This window comes from Passer montanus, unplaced genomic scaffold (genome assembly GCF_014805655.1).
Source record: "Passer montanus isolate IOZ18808 unplaced genomic scaffold, ASM1480565v1 scaffold13, whole genome shotgun sequence".
In the NCBI taxonomy this organism is placed as follows: Eukaryota; Metazoa; Chordata; class Aves; order Passeriformes; family Passeridae; genus Passer; species Passer montanus.
Genome location: NW_024359832.1, coordinates 5,307,410 through 5,330,827, shown reverse-complemented (window position 1 = coordinate 5,330,827; position 23,418 = coordinate 5,307,410). Strand labels below are relative to the sequence as shown.

The following is a 23,418-nucleotide window of genomic DNA, read 5'->3' as shown; positions in this document are numbered from 1 at the left end:
GTGGTTCCTTTTTATTCAGTTTATACAGCTTGCAACCCTAATTATTTATCTGCAAACTTCTGCTTGCACTGAATGAGTGGCAGAACGTAATAATAAAATCTCTGCTGAAGAAAACAGGACCACAGATTATAGTGTTACTAGTTTTTAGTTATTAGCGCAGAACCATGTTAAGTTGCTGTCATCAATCTTTATGGGGTTTTGCTCAGATTCTATAAGAGACATTATTTTAAAAAGTGAATTACTTCATTTCACATTTCTCTGCATGCATAGAGCTAACATTCTTTGCATTGTAACAGAACTTCTTCTTAGGAAAGCTCATGGGTTTGGAGTTTTGTCCTTCATCCTCTTTTGATTCCCTCATTGTAGCCTGTGATCAGTATGAGATAAGGAAGCCATTTACCAGCAACTAAGTACTGAGTTCAGCATTGATCAATACACTTTCAGAAACTTCTCTGAGCTTGCAAGATGATGCTTATCAATCTCTCCTGCTGTGGTATGTATAATCAAGCACTACAGGTAGTTGAAAGTTTACATCTATAATTCACTATGTTCCTCCATTTGTTGATATGGTCTCTTGCTGCAGATTTCCAAAATCTTCCTAGCCTTCCTTTAATTAATTTTTAAAAGAACACTTGCCTATCTTTTTTTTCTATTCTTAAATTTTCAATATTTTTCATGTCCTTAATGGGTAGGACATGGCAAATAAAATACACTGGCAAGGCTGCTCTCCGATTCAATCACATGACAATCCTTGTGCCATGCCTTGAATACTATAAAACACATATATAAAGTTATCATATTTCTTTGTACAGTCTTAAGCTTACACTTGAAGCTTCTCTGTCATTTATTTTAGTAACATAGGGATATAACAAAATGCTGAGAGTAATGAAATTGCTGACACAGAAAACAATTGGAAGGAATTTTGCACATCTATTTCACACATCTTCAAAAACTGTGGTTTCTCTTTTTTGCTGCTTTGGCACACACTCAGTAATTAAAAGGGTAATGCTTCCAGGAAGGGTGAGTAAATGGAAACTCCAGCTGCAAAGGAAAAGAAAAAAAGAACATATTTGATATTGCTATAGACCATCCAGCAAAAATCACAATGCAATCTGGTAGAGACAGAAGACTTCTGTTTCTTTTTCTGAAAAATGTAACAGGCATTTACCCAATGTCCTTCATTGTTTCTTGAGATTTGGATAGCCAGCTTGAGATAACCTCAAACAAGAACCAAATTGTTCATTAGAACTTTGCATAAAAACTTATTTTATCTTTGCATTATACACTACTGATACAAATAATGGAGCTAGTTTGGCTATGAGGAACTGTAATCCTATCAATCTTGAAGGAATGTTCTCTCTTTTATTTGAAATAAATGAAAACTGCATGCAGATGTTAGCAACAGTACCTTCTTTCAAATCAAGGACAAAAGAGATAAATCATTATTTGAACCTCAAGTGCCCCTTGCTGCAAGGTGATGAACACCACCTAAACAACGCTACGCCATCGTCTGTTAAAATGGTTAAGAACTGACGCCACTGGAGATTGCATGCTTGGGATGGTGATGCTATTAAAAAGACAATTAAAAATTCAAATTTAAAACAACCTTTAATGCAAAATACCAGTTCTATAAAGTATTTATTATGGCTGTCAAATGCATTGACAAAGAATTATTGTTTATAAAGTATTTCCATAGTGTCTGTAATGAGGTTCTCAGTAATTAATTTGAAACACCATCAGAGCCTTCTTTGGATATTCAAACTGGCTTCAAATTGCCTATGGAGTTTTGCATATGATTTCATCTGAAAACACATAATGACTAAGAAGAAAACTGGCAATGGAGTTATATATTCCATTTCTACCTATAGGCTACTGCTTGTGTGCCTACAAGTAAATTACTAACCTTTTTGACCTAAAGTCTTTATTGAACTTCATCTAATTAATGGTGATGTGAGCATTTGTAAACTTGCACTGCCTGGTTTGGGAGATAGCATTTCAGTCTCAGCATTTCAGTCTCAGCCTTGCTAAACAAATGTAAAGCACTGCATTCATATTTTCTTCCATATAATTCTAACATGTGTGACTTATTTTGCAGACGTATTAAGGTACTTTATTTTTTTCCCCAGGAGATATCAAATGGATTAGTGGAAGTAGGTGTATTCATCTGGGCATAAAAGGTCAAAATATACCCCTTTGCATCTATAACTTTTTAAATTAAGAGCAAGTTGATCCCAGGTATCATTACTGTCAGTAATTCTCTGATAGGTGTATAAATTCTGTGGGGGAAAACGTGGAAGTGCTAGTTACAATTTCAGCTGTGTCTGTGCTGATTGTGTTGGACTGCCACAGTGGAGAAATGGGACTGTACTGCTAATGAGGTAGATAAGTCCTCAGCAATTACACTGATACTCTTCTAAATATCTGAACTATCAATTACCAACGAAAGCAAACGGGTGCCTTGATGGTATGGAAGAATTCTCTTACAACTGTTGGAAACAAAATCATTAATAACAGACAGATCAATTTCTGCTCTTCCTCTCGGCTCAATCATTACTGTCATAGCAGAGGAGAATTGGGAAAAGGAGGAGCCAACAGCTGACACTTGATTTCTAAAAATATAATTTAATGTTTTCTTGCAAGTTAAACTAAACAGTAGCATGGCCTGAAGTACTCACAGAAGAGACTACATCAAACAAGAAGCAACTACAGGTGCAGAACAAAAGGGGAAAGTCAAAAGAGCAAGGACTGGTATGAAGGAAAAGGGGACTGGTTGCAAAGGACGAAGAGAGACATTTTGTATTAAAATATGACATTTTTTAATCCATGAACTTTTGGAAATAATGGCTTAACATTCTATTTAAATGAAATTAAAGCAAAATTATGAAAGACAACTTTTGCTGTTATGACCAAGAGACCAAACCAGAATCTAAAAATTAATGCTTTGCATAAAACTGCACTGAATATTTCATAAATTACAAGTGCTAAGAAATGAATAGACATGGAGTTGTCATCCTAGGTTCATTTAAGAAATACAAATAATCTTGAACACTGGCCAGTTTTCTTTCCCCTTGTGACATTTCAGTTAAACATTCAGTGGTTTTCATGTTTCAGTTGCATCTAAACAAATCTCCTGGATATATCAATATTTCATTTTGAAATTTAGTAATCTGGTAATGGTTCAACTGGAATTTACTGGCCTATATCTGTAGTCTTAATTTTGGTTTAGCATAAATGACACACCTGAGAATGCCCAGCAGACACACTGAGAAGCCCAACTCTCTACTGCTGTTTAGTAGAGTCTCCTCCACCTGCAGAAAAATCACCTCCAAAGTAGGAGGTAGTTCTTGTGTCTACTGCTCAGTCACCTAAATGAGAGATGAATGGTTGGGAGAGAAGTGGGAAATCAGGTTCTGCATCTTCAATTTAAAAGTGTTAACTAGCCTGAGATTGCTTAGATTATTTGTAAATGTTATAGTATTAGAACCCCTATCAGCTGACTCTTTTGCTCCTTTCTTGTCAACCTACTTCATTACACATTCTTCCTGAGCATCTTCCAATCAATTTTCAGGTTTAATCACCATAAGTCAGAAATGAGGCTGATTGCAGATGTTGATTCCCAGCATCCTTGGTGACAGGAATGTGTCTTTCTTGCTGTTAAAGAGTAATTGAATTGAAAGCCTCTGGGAACGATTAGAACCTGGCGCAGGCGCTGGCTGTCCTGAAACCCGTGCTGCCAGGAGGGGGAACCTGCTGCACATCCTTGAGAGAACGCCAGAAGCACAACTACATGAAGCCACAGCAGCCAAAAGTCAAAGGTGTCGGTCGCCAGGCCTGCATTTTGTTTTCTTTTGCTTTGATGCCATTTCAGACGAGTTACAGACTTCCAACTGAGAACAGAAACATGTTCACCTAGCTATCCGGCACAAATAATTAAAAAAAATCTGTCAATATTAAAGACAAGGGGAAGATTAATGAAAGGAGGATTAAGCCTTTCTGAGACCTCGCAAATTACATAAGCTACATGTTGGAGAGCGAACAGAAGGCTGCTTCTGCTTTGTGCCATCCTTCTGTCAGAGGTTGCTGAGTACCTGTAGCTGAGTAAAGCTCCCTAGCTTTATGATTTGACGATTATTCACCAAAGATTTCAGAATTTTATTTAAAAAATCCCGCTTTTTAACGTAATACCGCTGACAGTCTTTAGGCCCACGTGGCTTTGAAGCAGTGCGTGTTTGGGTTTTTTTCTCCCGTCTTTTTACGTTACAGAGAACCAATGACACTAAAACACAGGGGCACAACCTTGCACTGAGACCACCGGGCCACGGCAGCCCCGGGAACTGCGGATCGCCCTACACGGGTCCTGGGACGCTACGATTCCCATTTACATTGCTGATGCTCTGCACTGAGCCTCGCCAGGCTGCTGTGGAAACCCAGAGCCCTGCAAGTCCAGTCGGCCCCCAGTGAGCAAACACTCCCCAGACCGGGGCCGAAGCGAGCATTGATACTGTTGCTGTTGCTGTCATCACACACGAGCGCTCCTGAACAGGCAGCACAGAAGGAGCCGAGCACCCGATGTCCGGGCTGCTGTGGACAGCGGAGAAGGGACCAGTGTCCTGCCCCGCGGGCTCGCCCCGCGACCGCAGCCGCGCTCCCCCCGCCCCGCCCGCGCTGCCTCCCAGCGCCGGCCCGTGACGCCGCCAGGCGCCGTCGGGAGCATCCCAGTCACCGCCTACATTGCCCGGCAGCCCCGCGGCCCGCGGGAAGTGGCGTCCGGCCGCATCCGGGAGTGCGGATCTGCCGGAGCGTGTTCCGTGCCCGGAGTGGCGCTTGCGGTGGGTCGCGGCCGGGCCGGGAGCGGGAGCTCGGGAGGCGGCGGCTGCGGTCGCCCGTGTCCCACAGACTGAGGCGCTTCTCTGCCCGCAGGTGCGGCCATGGCGGACTCCACGCAGAACGGGCCCATGCCAGGCGGGGCCGGCGGCGGGGCCGTGGTAAGGAGCTCGCGGGCCTGGGGCCCGGGCCGGCCGCGGTGCGGCTCCGGCGGCGGCGGGGGTCCTGCGGGGCTGGCAGCGGGGCGCTGCTCGCCCGGCTGCGGCACGGGTGAGCGGCTTTCGCTTTCCCATCGAAAGCTGTTGGTGTGCCGCCGCTCTTGAAAATGGCTGAATTGGAAGTAATTCGGTGTGCTAGCATCTGAATTTCACAGAATCACAGAATATGTTGAGTTTAAAGGGACCCACAAGAATCATCGAGTCCAACTCGTGGCCCTGCACAGGACCCCCCAGAAGTCACACTGTGTGCCTGAGAGCATTGTCCAAAGGCTTGTACTCTGTCAGGCTTGGTGCTGTGATCACTTCCTTGAGGAGCCAGTTCCAGTGACCAACCACCTTCTGGGTGGAAAACCTTTTCCTGATAGTCTAACCTAGCCTTGACGCGGCTTCATGCCATTTCTGTAGTTAGATTGTGCAAGTAAGATACAAAATCATATTATGAAGATGCTTGTAGGTTTCTGGTGATTTCCATAGACATGCACTAGAAATGTAGAGGAAAAGATGACTCTTCAAAAGCTGGTCCAAATTTGGAAAAAAAAATTGGAACTCTATCAGAAGGAAGGAAGCTGTTGTTTTGACTCTGATGCACATATAGCCAAAAACATTCTGTGTTTCATTAGAGCCTTTAGGGCACGTTGGCTATATCAGGACTGAGGAGGGCAGTGGTTAGGGAAGAGAGGTGCAGGATTGCTGTGAAAAGTTTTCTGCTTTTTGAAGGCCAGGAATATGTAAGCCAAAATGATGTCGCTTTCCTTGTAATGTGGTTATGCTAACTTTACCTGACCCTATATTTTTCTTCCTTCAGTTGGAAGAATTGTGGAGATTTAGCCCCAGGTTTGTGCACTGATTTCTAAAAGAAACCTTGAAGCAAAAGTCAGTCAGGTCTAGAGACCCTACATGATAACATTTGTGAAGCTGACTGTTTAGTGAGGCGTGTTTGGATAGAAAAACTATTTTTCTACAAGTTCTTACCACTGTATTTGATTGTAATGTACAAAGGAACCTCTTGGTTCTGAGGAAGCAAAGCTATTTTTGATCTGGCTAGTAACATCATATGAGCCAAGTATCACAGAACAAAAAAAAAGCTTTCTGCTTCAAGCTATAATTTGCTTATATTTGAGGTTGGAGAAAGACTTGAAATTTAATAGAGTTGGGAAGAATGTTCATTGTATGTGAGTATTAAGATACCAACCTCTGGTGGGGCTGGTCTTTTTTTTTCTCTTTTTTTTCTTTTCCAATGTAGCAATTTCTGATGGCTAACAAGTTGGATACAGCAATGTGGATTTCCCGCTTGTTCACAGTTTACTGCTCAGCTTTATTTGTCCTGCCTCTTCTAGGGTATGTACTGTAATAATAAATATAAATATTATATAACGAAATATAAATATTTGCAAACAATCTACATTCTCTTTGCACAGAATTGTTTTTTCATGTAAGGTAAATTGCTGCTATTCAGGTTACTTAGATGCTTTTTGTCAGAATAGCTTACAGATTTTAGATTGGTTTAAAACACTTGTAGATGTGTTTGGAAAATGTATTGAAAAAATGTAAAGTAGTAGTAAATGCATGTTTTTGTGTGTAAATGGAGTATTATACTGAGTTTTCTTAGGCACCTGCAGTAAAGTCAGTGTTAAACAGCTTTTGAGTTATTTTCTGGAAATAGTGCTTGTGTACAATAATATAAATAAATACTTCAGGTATTGTTCAGTTGTGATGCAATTCTCAAAGGTAGAAGACTTCTGAGCTTGGTTCACATGGTAACATCTCCTCTGATGATTTGCAGGTTGCATGAAGCAGCAAGCTTTTACCAGCGTGCCTTGCTGGCAAATGCTCTTACCAGCGCCCTCCGACTACACCAAAGGCTACCACACTTCCAGCTTAGCAGGGCATTTCTGGCTCAGGCTTTGCTGGAGGACAGCTGCCATTACCTGTTGTACTCCCTTATCTTTGTGAATTCCTACCCCGTTACAAGTATCCTTTTCTTGTGTCATCCTGCTAATGCTTTTAAATATATTAAAAATATGATTCTTTTCATCACCTTTGCCATGATTTGAAAAGCTAGTTGAACTAGTTTGATATGTTCGTTATTTATAGAACATACTGTATGTAAAATATGAGAGGCTTATGTTGATTGATACATATTCAGATTAATCAGCTCTATAATTAGAGCACTTTCTTCTCTGGCTACTTAAATTTTCTTTTTTTGAGCCTTAAGTTTAGTGGATTTTATGACCAGCCTCCAGTGATATTTGGAGAAGATGGTAATTTTCATTTATTGCCAGTGCAGGGTTTATACATGTCTTCTCACTGTAGCAGACATTCATCCTGCAGGGAGACAATTATTCAGTAGTAACTTTCTCACATAAGTTATTAAACTGATAAAGTCTGCAAAATTTGCTCCTGTGGATTGTCAAAGGTGATATGTCAGAGCTGACATTTCCTTATGCCACATGATGTACACTTAATGTCCTACTATTTAAATCCTTCTGGCAGAGAAATGTCTACATTCTTGCTCTGTAAAATCAGAATGGCTGGCAACTGCATGTTCTTTGGTAATGAAATTAGTTTTGTAGCATCTTTTAACAAAAACTATGACTACGTGTATTTCACAGGTTTTGATTAGTAAGCTCAGGTGTGCCTTCTGTGCAGAGAGAATGCATTTCAGTAGAAGCACACTGGTGTCTAATGGTGTGTGTTATTTTGCATACTTGCAGACACAAGACAGACATTAATTTGAAGTTAATAAAAGTGCATAGCAAGGAGGTATAAGAAGCAGAAGGAAGAGCTATAAATGTAGGTTTTAGACTTATACATATCTTCATCCAGAATAGGTCATTCAGCCAAACTTTTGCAAAGATCCATCAAGCTATCACTGGTGTAGTATAACATCATGGAGAAATGAAGCACATGCACACCCTGTAATTTTCCTTATGGCTTACTTCAGTGAGTATTTTTCCAGTTCTGCTGTTCTCTTTGCTTCATGCTGCCACGTACACAAAGAAGGTTCTTGATGTAAGTATGATATGTATATGTTACAATGAATACAGTTAGTATTCTTGGGGTTTATAAACAGGTTTGAGTTGCAGCTCTGGTTTGGTTTTCTTTGGCTGCATTAGAGGAATTAGAGTGAAACTGTAATATAGAATCTCAGCTAACTATTTTTCTCACTAATTATTTTTCTTCAAATGCTTTTCTTTGAAGGAAACAAAATCTTTGGAACAATTAAGTTGAAACTTAAGACTTGTCTTTTTCAAGCTAAACCATAGCCTCTGAATTTTACAGTTCTATTTCAGTAATAAAGTAACAAACTACAGGGTGAGACTAGCAAGCAGAATACTTGCCAGTTGGACTTGCTGCTCAATGCACTGCCTTGTGCATCATAATGTAACTCCAGGCTTTGGTGTTCCTAACTGGGCTGTCTTGCTACCATGGACACTTCCTCCTAGTGGACTGAACAAGGCTCGTGGCTGTCTCTGTGCAGTTGAACCTAAAATTGGTGGTGAGGGAATTGCAAAATCTGATGCTTTTAATTGAACTCTGGAAATTGTGGAGTTCCAAGCCTGCAGTTTTCCTTAGGATATTAATCTCAAAACTGATAAAGTCTTAAAATGTTGAAATGGGTGGTAAATAGCAATTGTTTGCATTTTGTTTGCATTTTGTTTTCTCTGTATTAATGGAGATAGATGTAACTTTTATGTTTTTTGTAAATAATTTTTTCTTCTTTTAAGGCACGAAGTTCAAGTAGTTTGCCTTTTTTGAGAAATCTGTTAGAGAAACTGAATGCTAATCAACAGAATATTCTAAAATTCATTGCTTGCAATGAAATTTTCCTGATGCCAGCTACAGTTTTTATGCTCTTCAGGTAAGAATAATGATAAATATTTAAATAATTAGAAACTTGCTACACAAGACTGCTTTTTGCAAATGAGTTTTCTGTGCTCATAGTACTCCATTTGTGTGGTTCTGGCTGACAGGCTTGAACTTCAAATAAAATTTAAGTGATTCTTAGGCTTCTTAAGCTGGTGCATCCTGACATCAAAAAGCATTTACTATGATGTAACTGAGCACCAAAAACCCTTCCCTTTGATAGTGTGGGTGTTGAGTCACATGGGAGTTTTTCAGGCGTGACACTTAAATTCGCCTACATTTCCATCAGCACATTGTTCAGTAAGTTTAATTTTGGTTTGTTTAGTAGAATATTAAGATCTTCAGCTTCACTAAAACTGAACTATTATTTTTGACAATTAGATTCCTGAAATTTAAATGGAAAAACTTCATTATGCAAAAACTGTGCAAGCAGGAGTAGGTTGCATTCTCTCCTGTGCTGCTTCTGAGCAGGGACCCTACTGGGTTTTTTTATTCCATTTGATTTTGCTTGCTGTGTTGCCTGTTGAAGTAATTTTAGGGATTTCAAACATGTTGGAATCCTACTGAAGTTGTACAGTCATAATGACCTGCCAGTCACAGAAGTTTGGGTCATTGCCTTTTAATATTTGGAGGAGGATTACAGCCTTTGTTCTATACAAGTTAGAGCAAAGTGGGAACATTTGTCTTGAGTGGTCTCATAAGCAGTAGAAGGGAGGCTTTCTTGGATAGATTGCATAATTTGTCTTATATTTTGATATATCAGCTGAACATTTCAATGCTTCAGCCCTCAAGGATTACATTCCATCTGAGACCACTTACCAGCTGACAGATACACTCTATCCAGTATCTGAAACTTTCAAGTGCTTTGAACTTGGTACAGCTTTTTTTTGCCTTTTGCCTCTCTGTGGAGAATGTAGTATGTGAAACATTGCTGCTTGATATGTCATCTGGTAGATACTGAAGTGTTTGTAAAAGGTCATAGGCTAAATTTTAAAATAATTTAATTGCTAAATGCAGCTGTTGTGAGATTTTCTTCTTTAAATGTTGTAGCATAAAAATTGTTTGTCAATATTGTACAGGTTTCAAGATTTCCTCTTTCTTCCCTCATGTAGCTCACTTTCAGTTTATATTTTTCTTCGGCCTAAAGATGCTGCTAATACTTGAAGGAGTTCTACTTACTGGAACTTACTTATCATGATGTTTAAATTCAAACAGAATTTTTCAATAATGTGCTATTTAAAGTGGCTTCAGTCACTAAAATTTTGGGCATTTCTGTGCTTCACTGTGTATGGTCTGTGTGCTATGTTTCCACTATTTTACAGCACAGCCATGTCAAACAGCAGTTTTGTGAAATACCAAAGCCTAATTTCACTGTAACTGGGTATTAGCTTGGCAATAAAGTCTCATTATACATCTGTAATTGTCTGCAGTGTGTTCTGAGAAGTTTTGCAGAAGATACTAGAAATATGGTCCAGATATTCAAAGTGCTGCAATTAGATTGAATAGGGTCACTGTAACTGGACTGCTTCTGTCAGCCAGTTTCTGGGCTTGCCAGCAAGTGTTTTCTTGCTATGGAACACGTGCCCACCATCATTCCTGTAATTCTTTGCACAGCACCAGAAATGAGGCATATAAAAACACTTCATAAATATAAAATCAATACAAGAACAGCACTTCTTTAACTGCTTCATTGAGCAGTTTCATTCTATAATGTTTCTGCATTTCTAAGTGTATAGTTATGTACTTTTGCTTGTCAGATCTAGATTTTCTGATCCAATGTGACCCAAATCTTAACTTGTTTTGAGCCCAAGTAGTTTGCTAGCTTTTATTAAAAAAATTTTCTTAAAAATTCCTGGTTTTGGTGTTGTGTTTTGGTTATTTGTTTGTCACTAGTAAGCTCTACTGAACTATTCTCTTTCAGTGGACAAGGGAGTCTGCTGCAGCCATTCATTTACTATAGGTTTCTTACATTACGCTACTCCTCTCGGCGAAATCCGTACTGTCGGTAAGTGCTGAATTGATTTTGGGAGTTCCTCTTTAACTGCATAGTGCTTAGGCATTCAGAAACTTCTCATTCTAAAATGAATGCAGAACTCCTAATACTATGTCTGCAAATGGCAATTGTAGAATGTGAAATACATCTGGATGCTAAATAAAAGCCTGTCTGGTTAAAGGTTAGATTTATTTAATGTAAGTGATCAGAAAAGTACCAGCATTCTTGAATGGGAGCTTGCAGAACATGCTTGTGTAATGAAAACTACACTTGTGAATTGAAAGTCTTTCTTATCAGAGAGATATCCTTATTTTTAGATTCTAGGTATATCTGAGGCTAATCCCAAATATGAGTAGGCACTTAAAAACTTGTGTAATAATGAGGGAAAAAAAGGATGTGGATGATCTTAAATATGTTCATTACCTTTTTTAGTGAAATTCATAAATAAAGGTAATTGTATTTGAAATAGAACCTTACTGATTTTGAAAGTTGGTCAAGCAAATATTATTGCTTTAGACTCTGAAATCATAAATATTCCTATGAGTGTTGTCTCAGGTGAGTGTTTTTTAAAAGTTTTCTTATGAGCATTGCATAGCATAACATTTTGTGAACAGACTTTCCAGTCTACTTGATCAGAAAATGGCTTGCTAGAGTGCCAATAAAGTGGCTTTGGCTACCACGATATGCAAAGACAGGTGTGAGAATCATAAGCTTAATTGCCTTCTATTCCCTACTTTTGTAAAAAATCATTTGTTCCATCCTGCTACATATATTTGTTTTTAACAACACCAACAACATCTATGAAGTTGCTTTACTACTTTAGTATCTAAAAATAATTTAAGCTGTACAATACTAAAATTGACATTCAGTAGAACTAGTTTATCCAAAGTGTTCTGCTGGCATTTTTGTAGTTTTAAAGGAAATTGGTGACAATGGTTTTATTTTTCACGTCTGTCTTCTAATAGTTGCTTCTGCAGTGCAGGGTTCTTGCATATTGCCAAGAAGTAGCACAAACAGAATAGCCTCCCAGCTCCTTACACTATTTGTGACAAAGTATTATTCCTTTTTCTAATTTTTATAGTGCTTGTGTAGCCTTTATAGTCTTTTTTTTTCCTTTTGTTTTTTTTTGCTTGAAGGTGGAGTTTTTTTGCTGTCTCTAGCTCAGTAACTTCCAGCTGAGGATAGAGTTAGTTAAAATGTTAATGTTTAAAAGTCAAGAATTCTGAAGCTCTTGGAAGCAGTACTGAGTTGGTTTAAAGAATTTAACTTAAAATGAGTTTTTTTGCTGTCTCTAGCTCAGTAACTTCCAGCTGAGGATAGAGTTAGTTAAAATGTTAATGTTTAAAAGTCAAGAATTCTGAAGCTCTTGGAAGCAGTACTGAGTTGGTCTAAAGAATTTAACTTAAAAAAAAAAGTGTATATGAGTGTGCTATTGAGAAAAGAAGTTAATGAAAAAGATCTGTGTGGATAATACTTCTGATAAATGCTGTAGGATTTTAAAACTGTCTTTAAATCTGATTTTTCAGGACTCTCTTCACTGAGCTCAGGATTGTTGTTGAACACTTAATAACGAAGCCCGCGTGCCCTGTTTTTGTAAGAAGACTATGCCTCAGTGGCATTTCCTTTATAAGCAGATTGGCACCAACTGTTGCATAGCCAAATTCAGGCACTCGTGTTTTGTGAACATTATGAGCAGCTGGCACTTCTGCTGATGATTGGAAATTCCTGGTTTTACACTGATTTCACTCCAGGCTGTATAAAAATACATAAATGCTTTTCTTGGAGATAATGTGAAATTTAGCATATCAAAAACAAATAATAGAAACTTAAATTAACTGTGCTGTATTGTTAATTGATGAAAAAAGTAGCTGCATCCTACCTAAAACATGCCCTATCATACAAGTTTGTTGTTTTGTTTTGGTTTTTTAAATCAATGATTGTTTGAGATTGATTGAAAGTTATTATAAGAGAACTGTGCTCACTAGGTTTATGTTAGTTGGAATTCTAGCTACTTTAGGATGTCTCCAGTGGATAGCAGTTGATACATATACCTATGCAGTACACTTTGGACAGTATTCTTCTGCTTACTAAATGTATCTGTAGAACTATTTTGTCCAATTTGCTATACTCAGTGTGGAAATATGGCTCACTTTGAAGTTAACACAAGGGATTAAAATCTGTCAAGCTGACAGAGATAACACTCCTTTCTGAAGGAGAGGCTATTTTTATTAATAATACTTTAAATGAACTCTCCCATGTTTCTACCTTGTGACATAATCTTACATTATGCTGTTGGAAGAAATACCAAGACTGATCACAGAAAACTGTGCAGTTTTCTTGTCATAACAAGTTGTTTTACCAAGCCAAACTGCTGACCTGTAGATTTTAAGACTAAGAGGCAATGCTTAAACTTTTAACTGTGTCTCAAATGAACTAATCAATGTTAATGAAGTAACATTTGCAGGGTCATTGCAGATTTGTTCTCGTGTCCACACAAATGTGAGACTGCAGTAATTCAAGCATGTTAGCTTTTTAGAAAATTAATCTGTAGGTAGCTCTGTATAAATTGTTATTCCAGTTTCTGAGACCCTCATTGTGATGAGAAATTTGCATACAGAATTGCACCTGTTTAGGCAGCTTCTGAAACAAATGGGTGTAGGATTTCTTGGCATAAATCCATCTGAAGACTGATCTGAAACCAGTGTCATGACTACAGAAGTGAATATTAAATTAAGTGCATAAATTAATTACACTGGTTATGCATTCACCCAGCAGCTGAAGGGTAGGTCATGGAAAAATAATACTGTCTGAACACAACTTCTTTCCAGAAATTCAAGACAAAATATTTACTGAATTTTCTGTAGTTAGTGTTAGTATTCTAATTGCATAAAGTTAAAGGGCTTTCATTGGCCTTTTGTAAAATTCTGTTGTACTCAACTATTCTTCCATGGTCAGAGAAACCTTATGAGAAAACAGTTTCAAAAACAGTCTTGAAGCAAAGTATTTTCCTGTAACTATTGAGTTATCTTGTTTATCATATGGATATCATTACAACTTTCCAGTTGTATTAGTTTTTAGATCAGAGCCATGTATTTATAAACTTATTTCATTTTTTTTCCTCAACCTCTTGGTACCAATGAAGCAGTTGGTAATTGAATATGATATTCTTTGACTACTTGTCTTGCTCTCTGAACGTGATTAGCTATTTATAGAATACTGGCACACTGCAGAAGCAACTGCATGCAGTTAATGCTCTACAGCTGCTAAAGACTTGCTATGAGATTGATTATGTGTATATCCTGTAATTTGAGGATTTGATAAAAACTAAAATTTCTACTACAATAAAAGGAGTGTTAAATGTAACTCGCTAGGCTCTTCAGGCTCATTTTCTCCCTTTAACACAACTTACTGATGCTTGAACCTGCAAGTTGAGCAGAATGCTGTCCTGTGTACGTGTGCATGTTCTTATATTCCCACTGCTGCTTCTGAATTGGAATATAATATCTTGTGCATTTCTAAATAATTTCTAGAAAAAATTTTTGCCTTCTGAAGTGCAAACCTTTATGACCTTTTCTTCAAAATCTAATTCAAGAATAAGCACTGCAACAATGGTATCTAATCAGAGAAAAATCCAGACCTACTTATTGCTGTTTCAGCTCCTCAGCACGACTCTAGACCCTCTGTCATGTTGCATGATGTGTTTTTTGAATGGTGACATCAGATTCTCTTCAGCTGTTGGCACCACTGCGATGTAAAAATGAATTTGGTCATCTACGTTGATCCCCCATACGAGGGAGGTGGAGGCAAATAAATCTGTAATTACACAAAGCAAAATAACATGTTACTTCTGAGCAAATTTTTGTGGTCTGACTGCTGTTGTGGGTGCATTCTACTGTTCCCTAATTGTATGATGGTACTAAATTAGAGAGGAGTCTAAACTGGATCCAGTGTAATGCAGCTGTAACTGAAGGATGATAAGTAGAGATCCAACTCAATGCATGCAGGAGAAGGATTAAAAAGGAGTAAGTGAATGACAATGCTGTGAGTAAAGAGCTGGAAGACAGTGCTGTGACATAGAACTTAGATGTGAAACTGAATTTATCTCTTTCTATTAAGTCTTGAAAATGGACCAAGAGAAGGAAATTCCATAAAAGGGATTTGATTTGGTTTTGCTAGTAGCATATTCTTGGCTTTGCTTGACAAAAGAGCAGCTTGTGGCCTGGTAAAACTTACTTCTCTGATGTGTCGAGAAAACATGGAACAATGTTGTAAGAATAATGTTCAATCCAAATAAATAGAGCAATTGACCTGTGCTCTGCATCAACTTTGATTTTTACTGTAGCCTTTCAGCTGCCTGAGTGATAACATCCTCAATGCTGGCAAAAACATTCTATCCTAGAGCCTGCCTCCTCACCACATTTTTTGACTGTTTCTATTCTAATGATTAAACTAAATGTAAAATGCTGGTAGTATCCTGATAGCTTGAGGGTTTTTTTAGGTGAATAGAGCTGTATGTTCATGCTGCTATGATGTGAACAGCAAGCTGTGATGCAGAGGCCATGACAGAAGTCTGTGATTGTAGAGAAATTTTGCAACTGACCATAAAGTGCCTGTAAATCCCAAAATGAAGCAGAAGAGTTTTTTTACTGAAAGGTTTCCTACCTAATGTGATAACTGTTTCCACTGGCATAAATCATACTGCTCATTGCTTTTTGTTGTCTTAGCTTTTGTAAGTTAAGTGCTGTTGCACAGATTCTGTGGGTAGACCAAACCCTTGCTCTGTACAAGCTTTCTGTAGAAGTGATGCTTCAGCTTAACACTTGTCTGTTTTCCTCTGTAGATAAAGTATCAGGAGCCATTGGGTCTGTTGGAATAACTAATGCCAGTTAGGATTTCTTACACACAAAGTAACTCACCAATACCTCCATTCTCTCCTTTATTGCATTTTATTTGATTTTATACATATATTGTCATTTCTATGCTGCCAGTTTTATGTTTTTCCTCCTTTCTTTGATGGGTGTTTAAGTGGAGCAATATCTGCTCATGTTGTAAGGATTTAAATAAAAATGAATTATAATTATGAGCCACTATTTCTTCCAGCAGTTTTGAAGCTGCTAACTATGTATGTGATTGTATTGTCCAAACAAATAACATAGCCAATTATTTTGTACAGTCTGTGTTAGACCCTTTTATCGTTAGGTACCTGTATTGCAACATTTGCTGTACAGATGCCATGTTTATTAAGGAAGTTCTTACCCATTTTAAAGACAGGAATGGAGACATGGAAGGAAAGAGCACTTACCTGATGTAAGTGTTCTGGCAGAGCAGGAAATAGAAAGGAGTTGGACAAGTGCCCAGATGAAACTAATTTGTTTTTGCTCTACATATAACCTGTTAGTCCTGCTCCTAAAATTATTGTAACTGTGGTCTTAAATACTTTAAAAAGTACTGTACTTTTGTTCAGATAAAAAGTGCTGTACAGTGCTCAGATTAAGGGTAAAGAAGATAGTGTGCTAGAACAACATATTCTTTTAAAGTCAAAATTTATTTTCATGTGCAATGCTAGGTGTGCCCTTTGTATCACCATCTCTGACAAAAAATAATGCAACAGAGTAAGATCCCAAGCCCTTAACATGCTAGATGGTAGTAGGGTACACGAATCTGTTTTAATTGTCTATAATTTTAAATTGCTGTGGTACACCTATTTGTGATTAAACTCTATATCCACTGAAATGTTTTAATTGTCTATAATTTTAAATTGCTGTGGTACACCTATTTGTGATTAAACTTTATATCCACTGAAATTGGTTAATGTATCTTTGTATCGTAACTTCGGTAGTGCTATAAGCCACAGGAACAGTCAGGCCTTGCTGTTTTAAATCACCTTTTAAGGACAGAACCTTAAGCAATTCTTTATTCCAAAGACGGAAAGATATCAGTATGGATAGTGTAATAGAATTTAATCTTGAATGTGGATTCAAAAACCTTTTTCATAAAATCTCAGCATTACTTTTTAATTTCTCTGCAGAAGCTAGCTTTGTGATAATGGCAGATGTTGTGCAGGTAAGGGAGTTTCATTGCTTAGTTCTGTGCCATCCAGATGGCATAAACTTTTAAAATTAATTGAAAAATTCATCTTTTACTTGTATTCAAGGACTGAGGCACAAAATGCTAATGTAAGGGCTCAGAGGGGAAATATAGTTCTCCTGCATATTTGAGAAAATGTGAAGCCCTTTCAAGAAAATCTAATAAACATAATAATCGCAGGCTGCTGACACTAAGGAAAAAGCACCTCATTCGCTCTTTCTTTTATGCAGCCATTTACTGGTCCCTACTGATTTTCAAATTGGATCACTGCAGTAAATTATCCATACCAGTACCTGTGAAAGAAAGCACTGGGATCCATATTTGTTCAGTGCTGTGCTTAAATCAGCAAGAATGATAAATTTGATGGTATGAAATTGGAAATACCAAGGGCTTCTCTCAGTGAATGAGCAAGTAGTTCCATTTGTAATTTATTGTGACCCTTTTTCACTGTATGTGCTTTGTATGTCAAATATTTATTTTGAAACAAATTAAATAGTTTTCTGTATTGATACCTATTGTTTTGTTGATATTCTTGAAATCAAATTGTGTATTTCTTCTGGATTTTTAAATATTACCCGTTTGTGTTGCAAAACAGCACTTATTTAAAGTTCAGATCTCTGAGTGAGTGAGTCACTGACCAACAGCTTTGTGTTAAGTGTTCCAGGTGCATTTGGGTCTTGGTTTTTTTTGTGTATGTGTTTGGAATAGTGCAGAATGCAGTGAGCTATTGCAACACCTCATTTACTTTTTCTAGAGAAACAGGAAGATTAGGGTATATATCAAAACAAAAAAGAAAATAGCTGATACCTGCCTTTAATTCATTGGAACTATTCTGCTTTATATCTGGCATAGATAATACCAAGTCCTGCAGGAAAAAATCTACCTATGTGCCCACTCTACTGCTATGTTTTCAGTGCAGGTGTTAGCAGAGAAAGTTGTATACCTGTGTTTTGGCGTGAGGAAACTGCTTTCATGGAACAAGTACAGATCATGATATTTTCATTTGCTATATGTGTCCTTATGAGTATTCACTTGTGTTACGTTGTCAGTGTTAAAAGCAGTGTTAAAAGTAAGTTAGGTGAAGATGATGCATCAGTTCAGATATTTCACAGGAAAATGAAACTGAAAATCAGAAATTGTAAAAGATGCAGGACTAGATTATTGGTAGGATTTAAAGCAGTATCAACTATAGTTTTCATGAAGATAGAAGAATGGGGAGAAAAATAATGAGAACACAGAAAATCTAGAATATACTGAATTGGAAGGGCCCAATCAGGATCAGGAAGTCCAGCTCCTGGCCCTATGCAGGACACTCCAAGAGTCACACCAGTCCTCTGATATGTCTGGAAATCCTGCTGGATGCTCTGTTGCTTTCACAAAGCCCATTTCACCTGTCATAGTTTCATGCCATCAGTATCCTCTGGATAGTACTTAAATTTTCAAACTAAATTTTCAAGTAAATTATGTATTATTCTCCATTAAAATACTGTTAAAATAGCCACACTGTACAGCAGCTGACAGTCTAATTTTGATTTACTTAAATTGGAAAACAGCTGCAGTGGAATTATGTGTTCTTCTCTTATTATGTTTAAAAGTTCTGCAGTGAAAAAGTAAAGAAAGAAATAATTTGGGCTTCTTGGCCTTTTTTTTTTTTGGCTTTTCTCTTTCCGTGTTGTTGGGAAAAAGTAAAAAAGAAAAAATTTGGGCTTTTTTGGCTTTTTTTTTTTTTTTGGCTTTTCTCTTTCCATGTTGTTTTGCTATACTTTTTTCTCTGCAATCTGAGGGAAGACCTTGTATGTGCAACTCATGATGTTTTGTCCCTGATGTATGTTTGCATAGAACACGATATAACTTAATACTAAGTTATAACATGATGTAACTTAGTATTTTAATATTTTTGGATTTTTTTTTAAATCTAGAAATTGTGACCAAATGGATATCTCCACACTACGATCCCTTTCTGCTGTAACAACTTCAGTTAGGTTCTGACTAAAGCAGAACAAAAATAATTGTGAATCCTTTCAGTAATAAAGTTAAATCAAAGCCATGGATCAAAGGTTTTTGTAATGGTAGATGGAAATCTGAGGTTGACTTTCTGAATTTTCTTATGTCTAGTGGCATTTTCATTTGTGTAACTGTATAATACAGAGAAACATTGAAGCCTTAGAAAACTACAGGTACAGCAACAAGCATCAAGTTCAGCATGCGTTTGAGCACCCAATGGCTCTATTCACATTTCTAATTGTCTCAAATTTTTTAACATCACTCTGGGGCAGAGGTAAGATGTTCAGTTGCATTAATATGTATGTACTGTGACTGGATGATGTGTATATATATATATTATATATATATATATTATATATACATATACTTGCAGACTAAATAAAATGTAGTACTTTGGGGGTTTTTTCCCCTTTTTGGAAATGGTAATACACTTTGCACTTCATGATGAAACAGCCTCTTCCTGTCCTCTGGTGTCCTCTCTTTGCAGAGTGCTACATATTTGCAAGGGAAATAAATGTTAAAGAAGATTGTTGCACTGCAAGGTGTTTCTAAGATAATGCCTTTATGCACTTCAGAAGTACTAATTGAGCTTATTTCACATTCTTGTAATTCTTTTTCCTTATGAGCAAAAGAATCAAGCTGCTCTTAAGCTGGTTCTTGCTTGGTTCATGCAAGAAATTATAGGATAAGGAGCAAGACACTGGAGCTGATTAAAGAAGCTTCCTCCAGTCCTGTGTTCTTATGCATGTCTGTATATTACTGTAGAGAATGAGTAATTGTTTCAGTATTTTCTGTTATGTGCCTAGTATTGTTTTTAAGAATTTTAAGCTAGCTTTCTTGCTTTTGGATGAAGGTAAGTGCTGCAAGCCTTAAGAGTTATTTTTCCTTGCTCAGAGACTAGAAATTTTATTTGATTGTATGATTTATCTATTTGAAATGAAATTGAATTCTTCCTCTGTGTGCTAATTTTATTCCAAACCACTGACCTCTAGTGGCTGGTTTGCAACTATGAAGCTAAAGATTTTAGTAATGTAATGTGCTCCTCCTGAGTCTCTTGGCACAGGAAAGTAATTTTCAGTTTAAATTTCTCAGAAGAATAATACCTCTTCACGATTTACTGTCCTTTGGCAATTACTAGCTGCTGCTGGGGTTGAACCATCTTGATGGGGACTGTTGCCCCCAGTTTAAGAAGCTGCAGATGACTGCTGATGTTAATGTGAATGAACTGCTTGTGAATAACTGAAAACACTTCTACATGTGCTGGAAATGAAAATGTTTACTTTTCGTTTATGTAGATCTTTGATGCAATGACCATGAAACAGCTTTACAGAGCTGCATGACTCAGAGTGCTGTTATGCAAGCTTCTGAAGATGCACCATTCTGTGCTTCATTTTTTGTGAATTTAAATGGTTTGCCTGAAAAACTTAAAGGCTGTTTGGGATCACTGGACATTATGTATTCACAGGTTTTTTTGTACTGTTGGTATGTAGCTGCTTTTTGTTAACTGTATATCATAAAAGGTACAAAAATCAAAAGTCTTTCCCTTTTCCCTTTTTTCCTTTCTATGCTATATGAAAGGCAGGATATGATGGGAATCCTGAAGAGTAATTTAAACTATATTAAGTCCATCAGCTGTTCCAGTGGATCTGGGGACATTGCAAGTCTCTCTCCACTCTATGAACTTGCAATATTAAATGAATTTCAGAATAGAAAGATACTCAAATTTACTTTATATTACTTCATTTTTCATACAAGGAACACTAAATATCCTTCATTTCTTATTAGCCTTTACATATCACATATTTCTTGCTATATAGTAATACTGGAGAATTTTATCATGATGAACTTGAGCAATACAGTCAGTTACTGCATTATTTTAAACATACAGGGATGAGAAAAAAGTTTTCAAAGACCTGTCTTTCAATCCAGTCACCTGTCTTTCCTGGTCTGCAACCAGTTCTATGTAAACTTTTCAAGTGTCTCCATAAAACAGGTTCTAAGTCTTAAAAGGTTGTAACCATAGTCCCTGCTCTTCCTGAAGACCTGGTAAGGCAACTTAACCCTATAATTTTTTGTAGGCAAGGTAATATGCTGTATAAAAAAGGGTTCTAGAGTTTTGCAAAAGGAGGCCTGAGGAAATGACTGATATGGTAACAAGTCTCCCCTTCTTATGAGCAACATACCAAGATCTTCACACAATTGGTCCCCTAGACAGAGGTTCAGGTGGCACAAAATAAATAATATTTTTTATTAGTTTAGCATTTAGCAACTTGAATGTGAATGAGACCTTTTTTTTTTTACTAACTTCATTTTATGAAATACAGGCTTAAAGTAGCCAGTTTGGATGAAATACCATGCAATTTAGGATGTTTCTCTGTTCATTGCTAGTGATTGATAACTAATGGTTGAGATGCTCATAAATAAGGTTGATATTTTTTTCTTAGGATGCTGCAGCTGCATGCCAGGAGTCTTGGTACTTCATTTTCAATTGCTTTATGTACTTGGCTGTCCTGGGCAGAATAGGCTGTTATTGATGCTCTTTTATTTGCTGTTGCTCTCCATTATTTTTCAGTGTTTGCCGATATAAAGGGTCATGCACAGCAGCTGATTGTGTAAATCCTGGTTGACCACCACACTTAGTATCTGTTAATCTGTCTATGATATTCCAGTTTTATTATTTTCCTTCCTGTTTCATATTTACTGTGCCAAAACCAGACAAAACAAATTCAGTTATTCAGATGGATAAAATAATATTAAATAGTTAGTGGTTCCATTTGGTTTTAGAGAGGAAACAATAAACCTAAACTTAACATCTCTTCTAGAGTACAGCAGTGACTCTTCAGGGACAAATGTTTCAAGGATTTCTATATGTTTCCAAACATATTTATGTAGGGGAAAAAAATAGGGACTCTTAACCTCCTCTTTCTGTTTCTTTTTTTACTGTTAGGCTCTTGCCAAAATAACAAGCAGCCAGCAAATAATCAGCTGCATGTTAAACTCCAACACTGACCTCACCTGTGCTACTTTACAACTTGCAGTCAATTTAGTATTTAACTCCAGTGCTGTACATCTGGTACTTAATGATACAGCATCTGTTGCAATGCCTCTGATTCATTTGGTATGGCTGCAATTGTACTACTGGGAAGATGAGTGTTAATTATTCTGTGGAAGTATTCTACCTCAATCTGCCTCCCCCGGGCTTCTAGGAAAACTTGTTTTGGCAATGCTGTTCACTAGGCAGCTAGTAAAGATGTGCCAACAAACTTTGTTTTAAAATCTAATTGTGTATGTTAAAGGCAGGCACCATAATAACTCTCCTCAGTGATCAAATGCTTTGTGGATTATCAGGTAGATTAATTATCCAAATTCCCTGTCAACCTATCTTCTGGTGAGCTCCCATGTTCCTCCCAGCGTGCAAATGAAGATAAGGAAGCCCGAGACATTTTCTCAGTCATGTAAACCAATATCAAATCCAGAGTGGAAAAAAACCTTTTATAAAAAAGAGAGTAATGCAGTGCCAGTGGGACTGATTACAGGCATGGTCCTGAGCCAGGCTGTAAGTGACAGGGCAGGAGGTGTCACAGCTGGGCACAGCAGCCCTTACAACCCTGGAGCACAGGATCAGCCACATGGCACTCTCCCTGGAGGAAGACATCATTTTAGATCTCATTTTATCAGCACTGATCTGGGAAGTGCATTTTAGGAGATGGCTTAGGCTAGGGGACCACATTTTCATCTAGAAATCATGCAAACAGATTTAGCGTACATGCTTTAATGTTGTCTCTATGTCCAGGGAAAGGCAATGAAGCTGGTGAAGGGGCTGGACCATGAGTATGGTGGGGAGTTTTGGAGGGAGCTGGGGGTATTTATCCTGGAAGAAGGAGGCACAGGGGAACCTTACCATTCTCTACAACTGTCTGAAAGGAGGTTGTAGCCGGGTAGGATCAGGCTTTTCTTTCAGGTAGCAAATGACAGGATGAGAAGATAGCCTGAAGCTGGGCCAGGGAAAACTTAGATTGGACATCAGGAAGAATTTCTTCCTGAAAGGGTCATTAGACATTGGAATGGGAGGTGGTGCACCCACTTCGAGAAAAGACTGGCTGTGACGTGGTCTGGTCGACAAGGTGGCGCTCAGTCATAGATTGAACTCGATGATTTCGGAGGGTCTTTTCAACCTAATTATTTCTGTGACCCTATTAAAAAAAAATCTCGAATGTGTGTTTCTGCTGTGCTAAGAAATTCAGCGCGCGTACGTTTGTTACACGTACCGTCCGTATTACCCTCCAGCAGGCACAGTACCAGGGCAGGGGCCGCTCCCGAGGCGCGGCAGCCGCGGCCCAGCCGCCTCCCGGGCCAGCCCGGCGGAACGCGGCCCCGCTCCCCGGGCCGGGCGCAGGCGCGGCGGGCGGGGGGGGGGGGGGCGGC

At 38.0% G+C, this 23,418-nt stretch overlaps 1 protein-coding gene across 1 annotated transcript; it reads left to right on the top strand.

The window, feature by feature from the left end:
• Positions 1–4,750: 4,750 nt before the first annotated feature.
• On the top strand, positions 4,751–14,265 carry TMEM33 (transmembrane protein 33). The gene is made up of 8 exons (XM_039698883.1): positions 4,751–4,829; positions 4,921–4,985; positions 6,286–6,380; positions 6,826–7,013; positions 7,987–8,054; positions 8,771–8,904; positions 10,831–10,914; positions 12,429–14,265. The coding sequence occupies exons 2-8, from the start codon at positions 4,929–4,931 to the stop codon at positions 12,556–12,558; spliced, it is 756 nt and encodes a 251-aa protein (XP_039554817.1). The 5' UTR covers positions 4,751–4,829; positions 4,921–4,928; the 3' UTR covers positions 12,559–14,265.
• Positions 14,266–23,418: the final 9,153 nt, after the last annotated feature.

Coding starts and splice junctions, on each gene's coding strand:
- TMEM33 (XM_039698883.1), top strand. CDS start 4,929: ATGGCGGACTCCACGCAGAACGGGCCCATGCCAGGCGGGGCCGGCGGC. Junction 6,381..6,825: donor TTTGTCCTGCCTCTTCTAGG/GTATGTACTGTA, acceptor GATGATTTGCAG/GTTGCATGAAGCAGCAAGCT. Junction 7,014..7,986: donor GAATTCCTACCCCGTTACAA/GTATCCTTTTCT, acceptor GGCTTACTTCAG/TGAGTATTTTTCCAGTTCTG.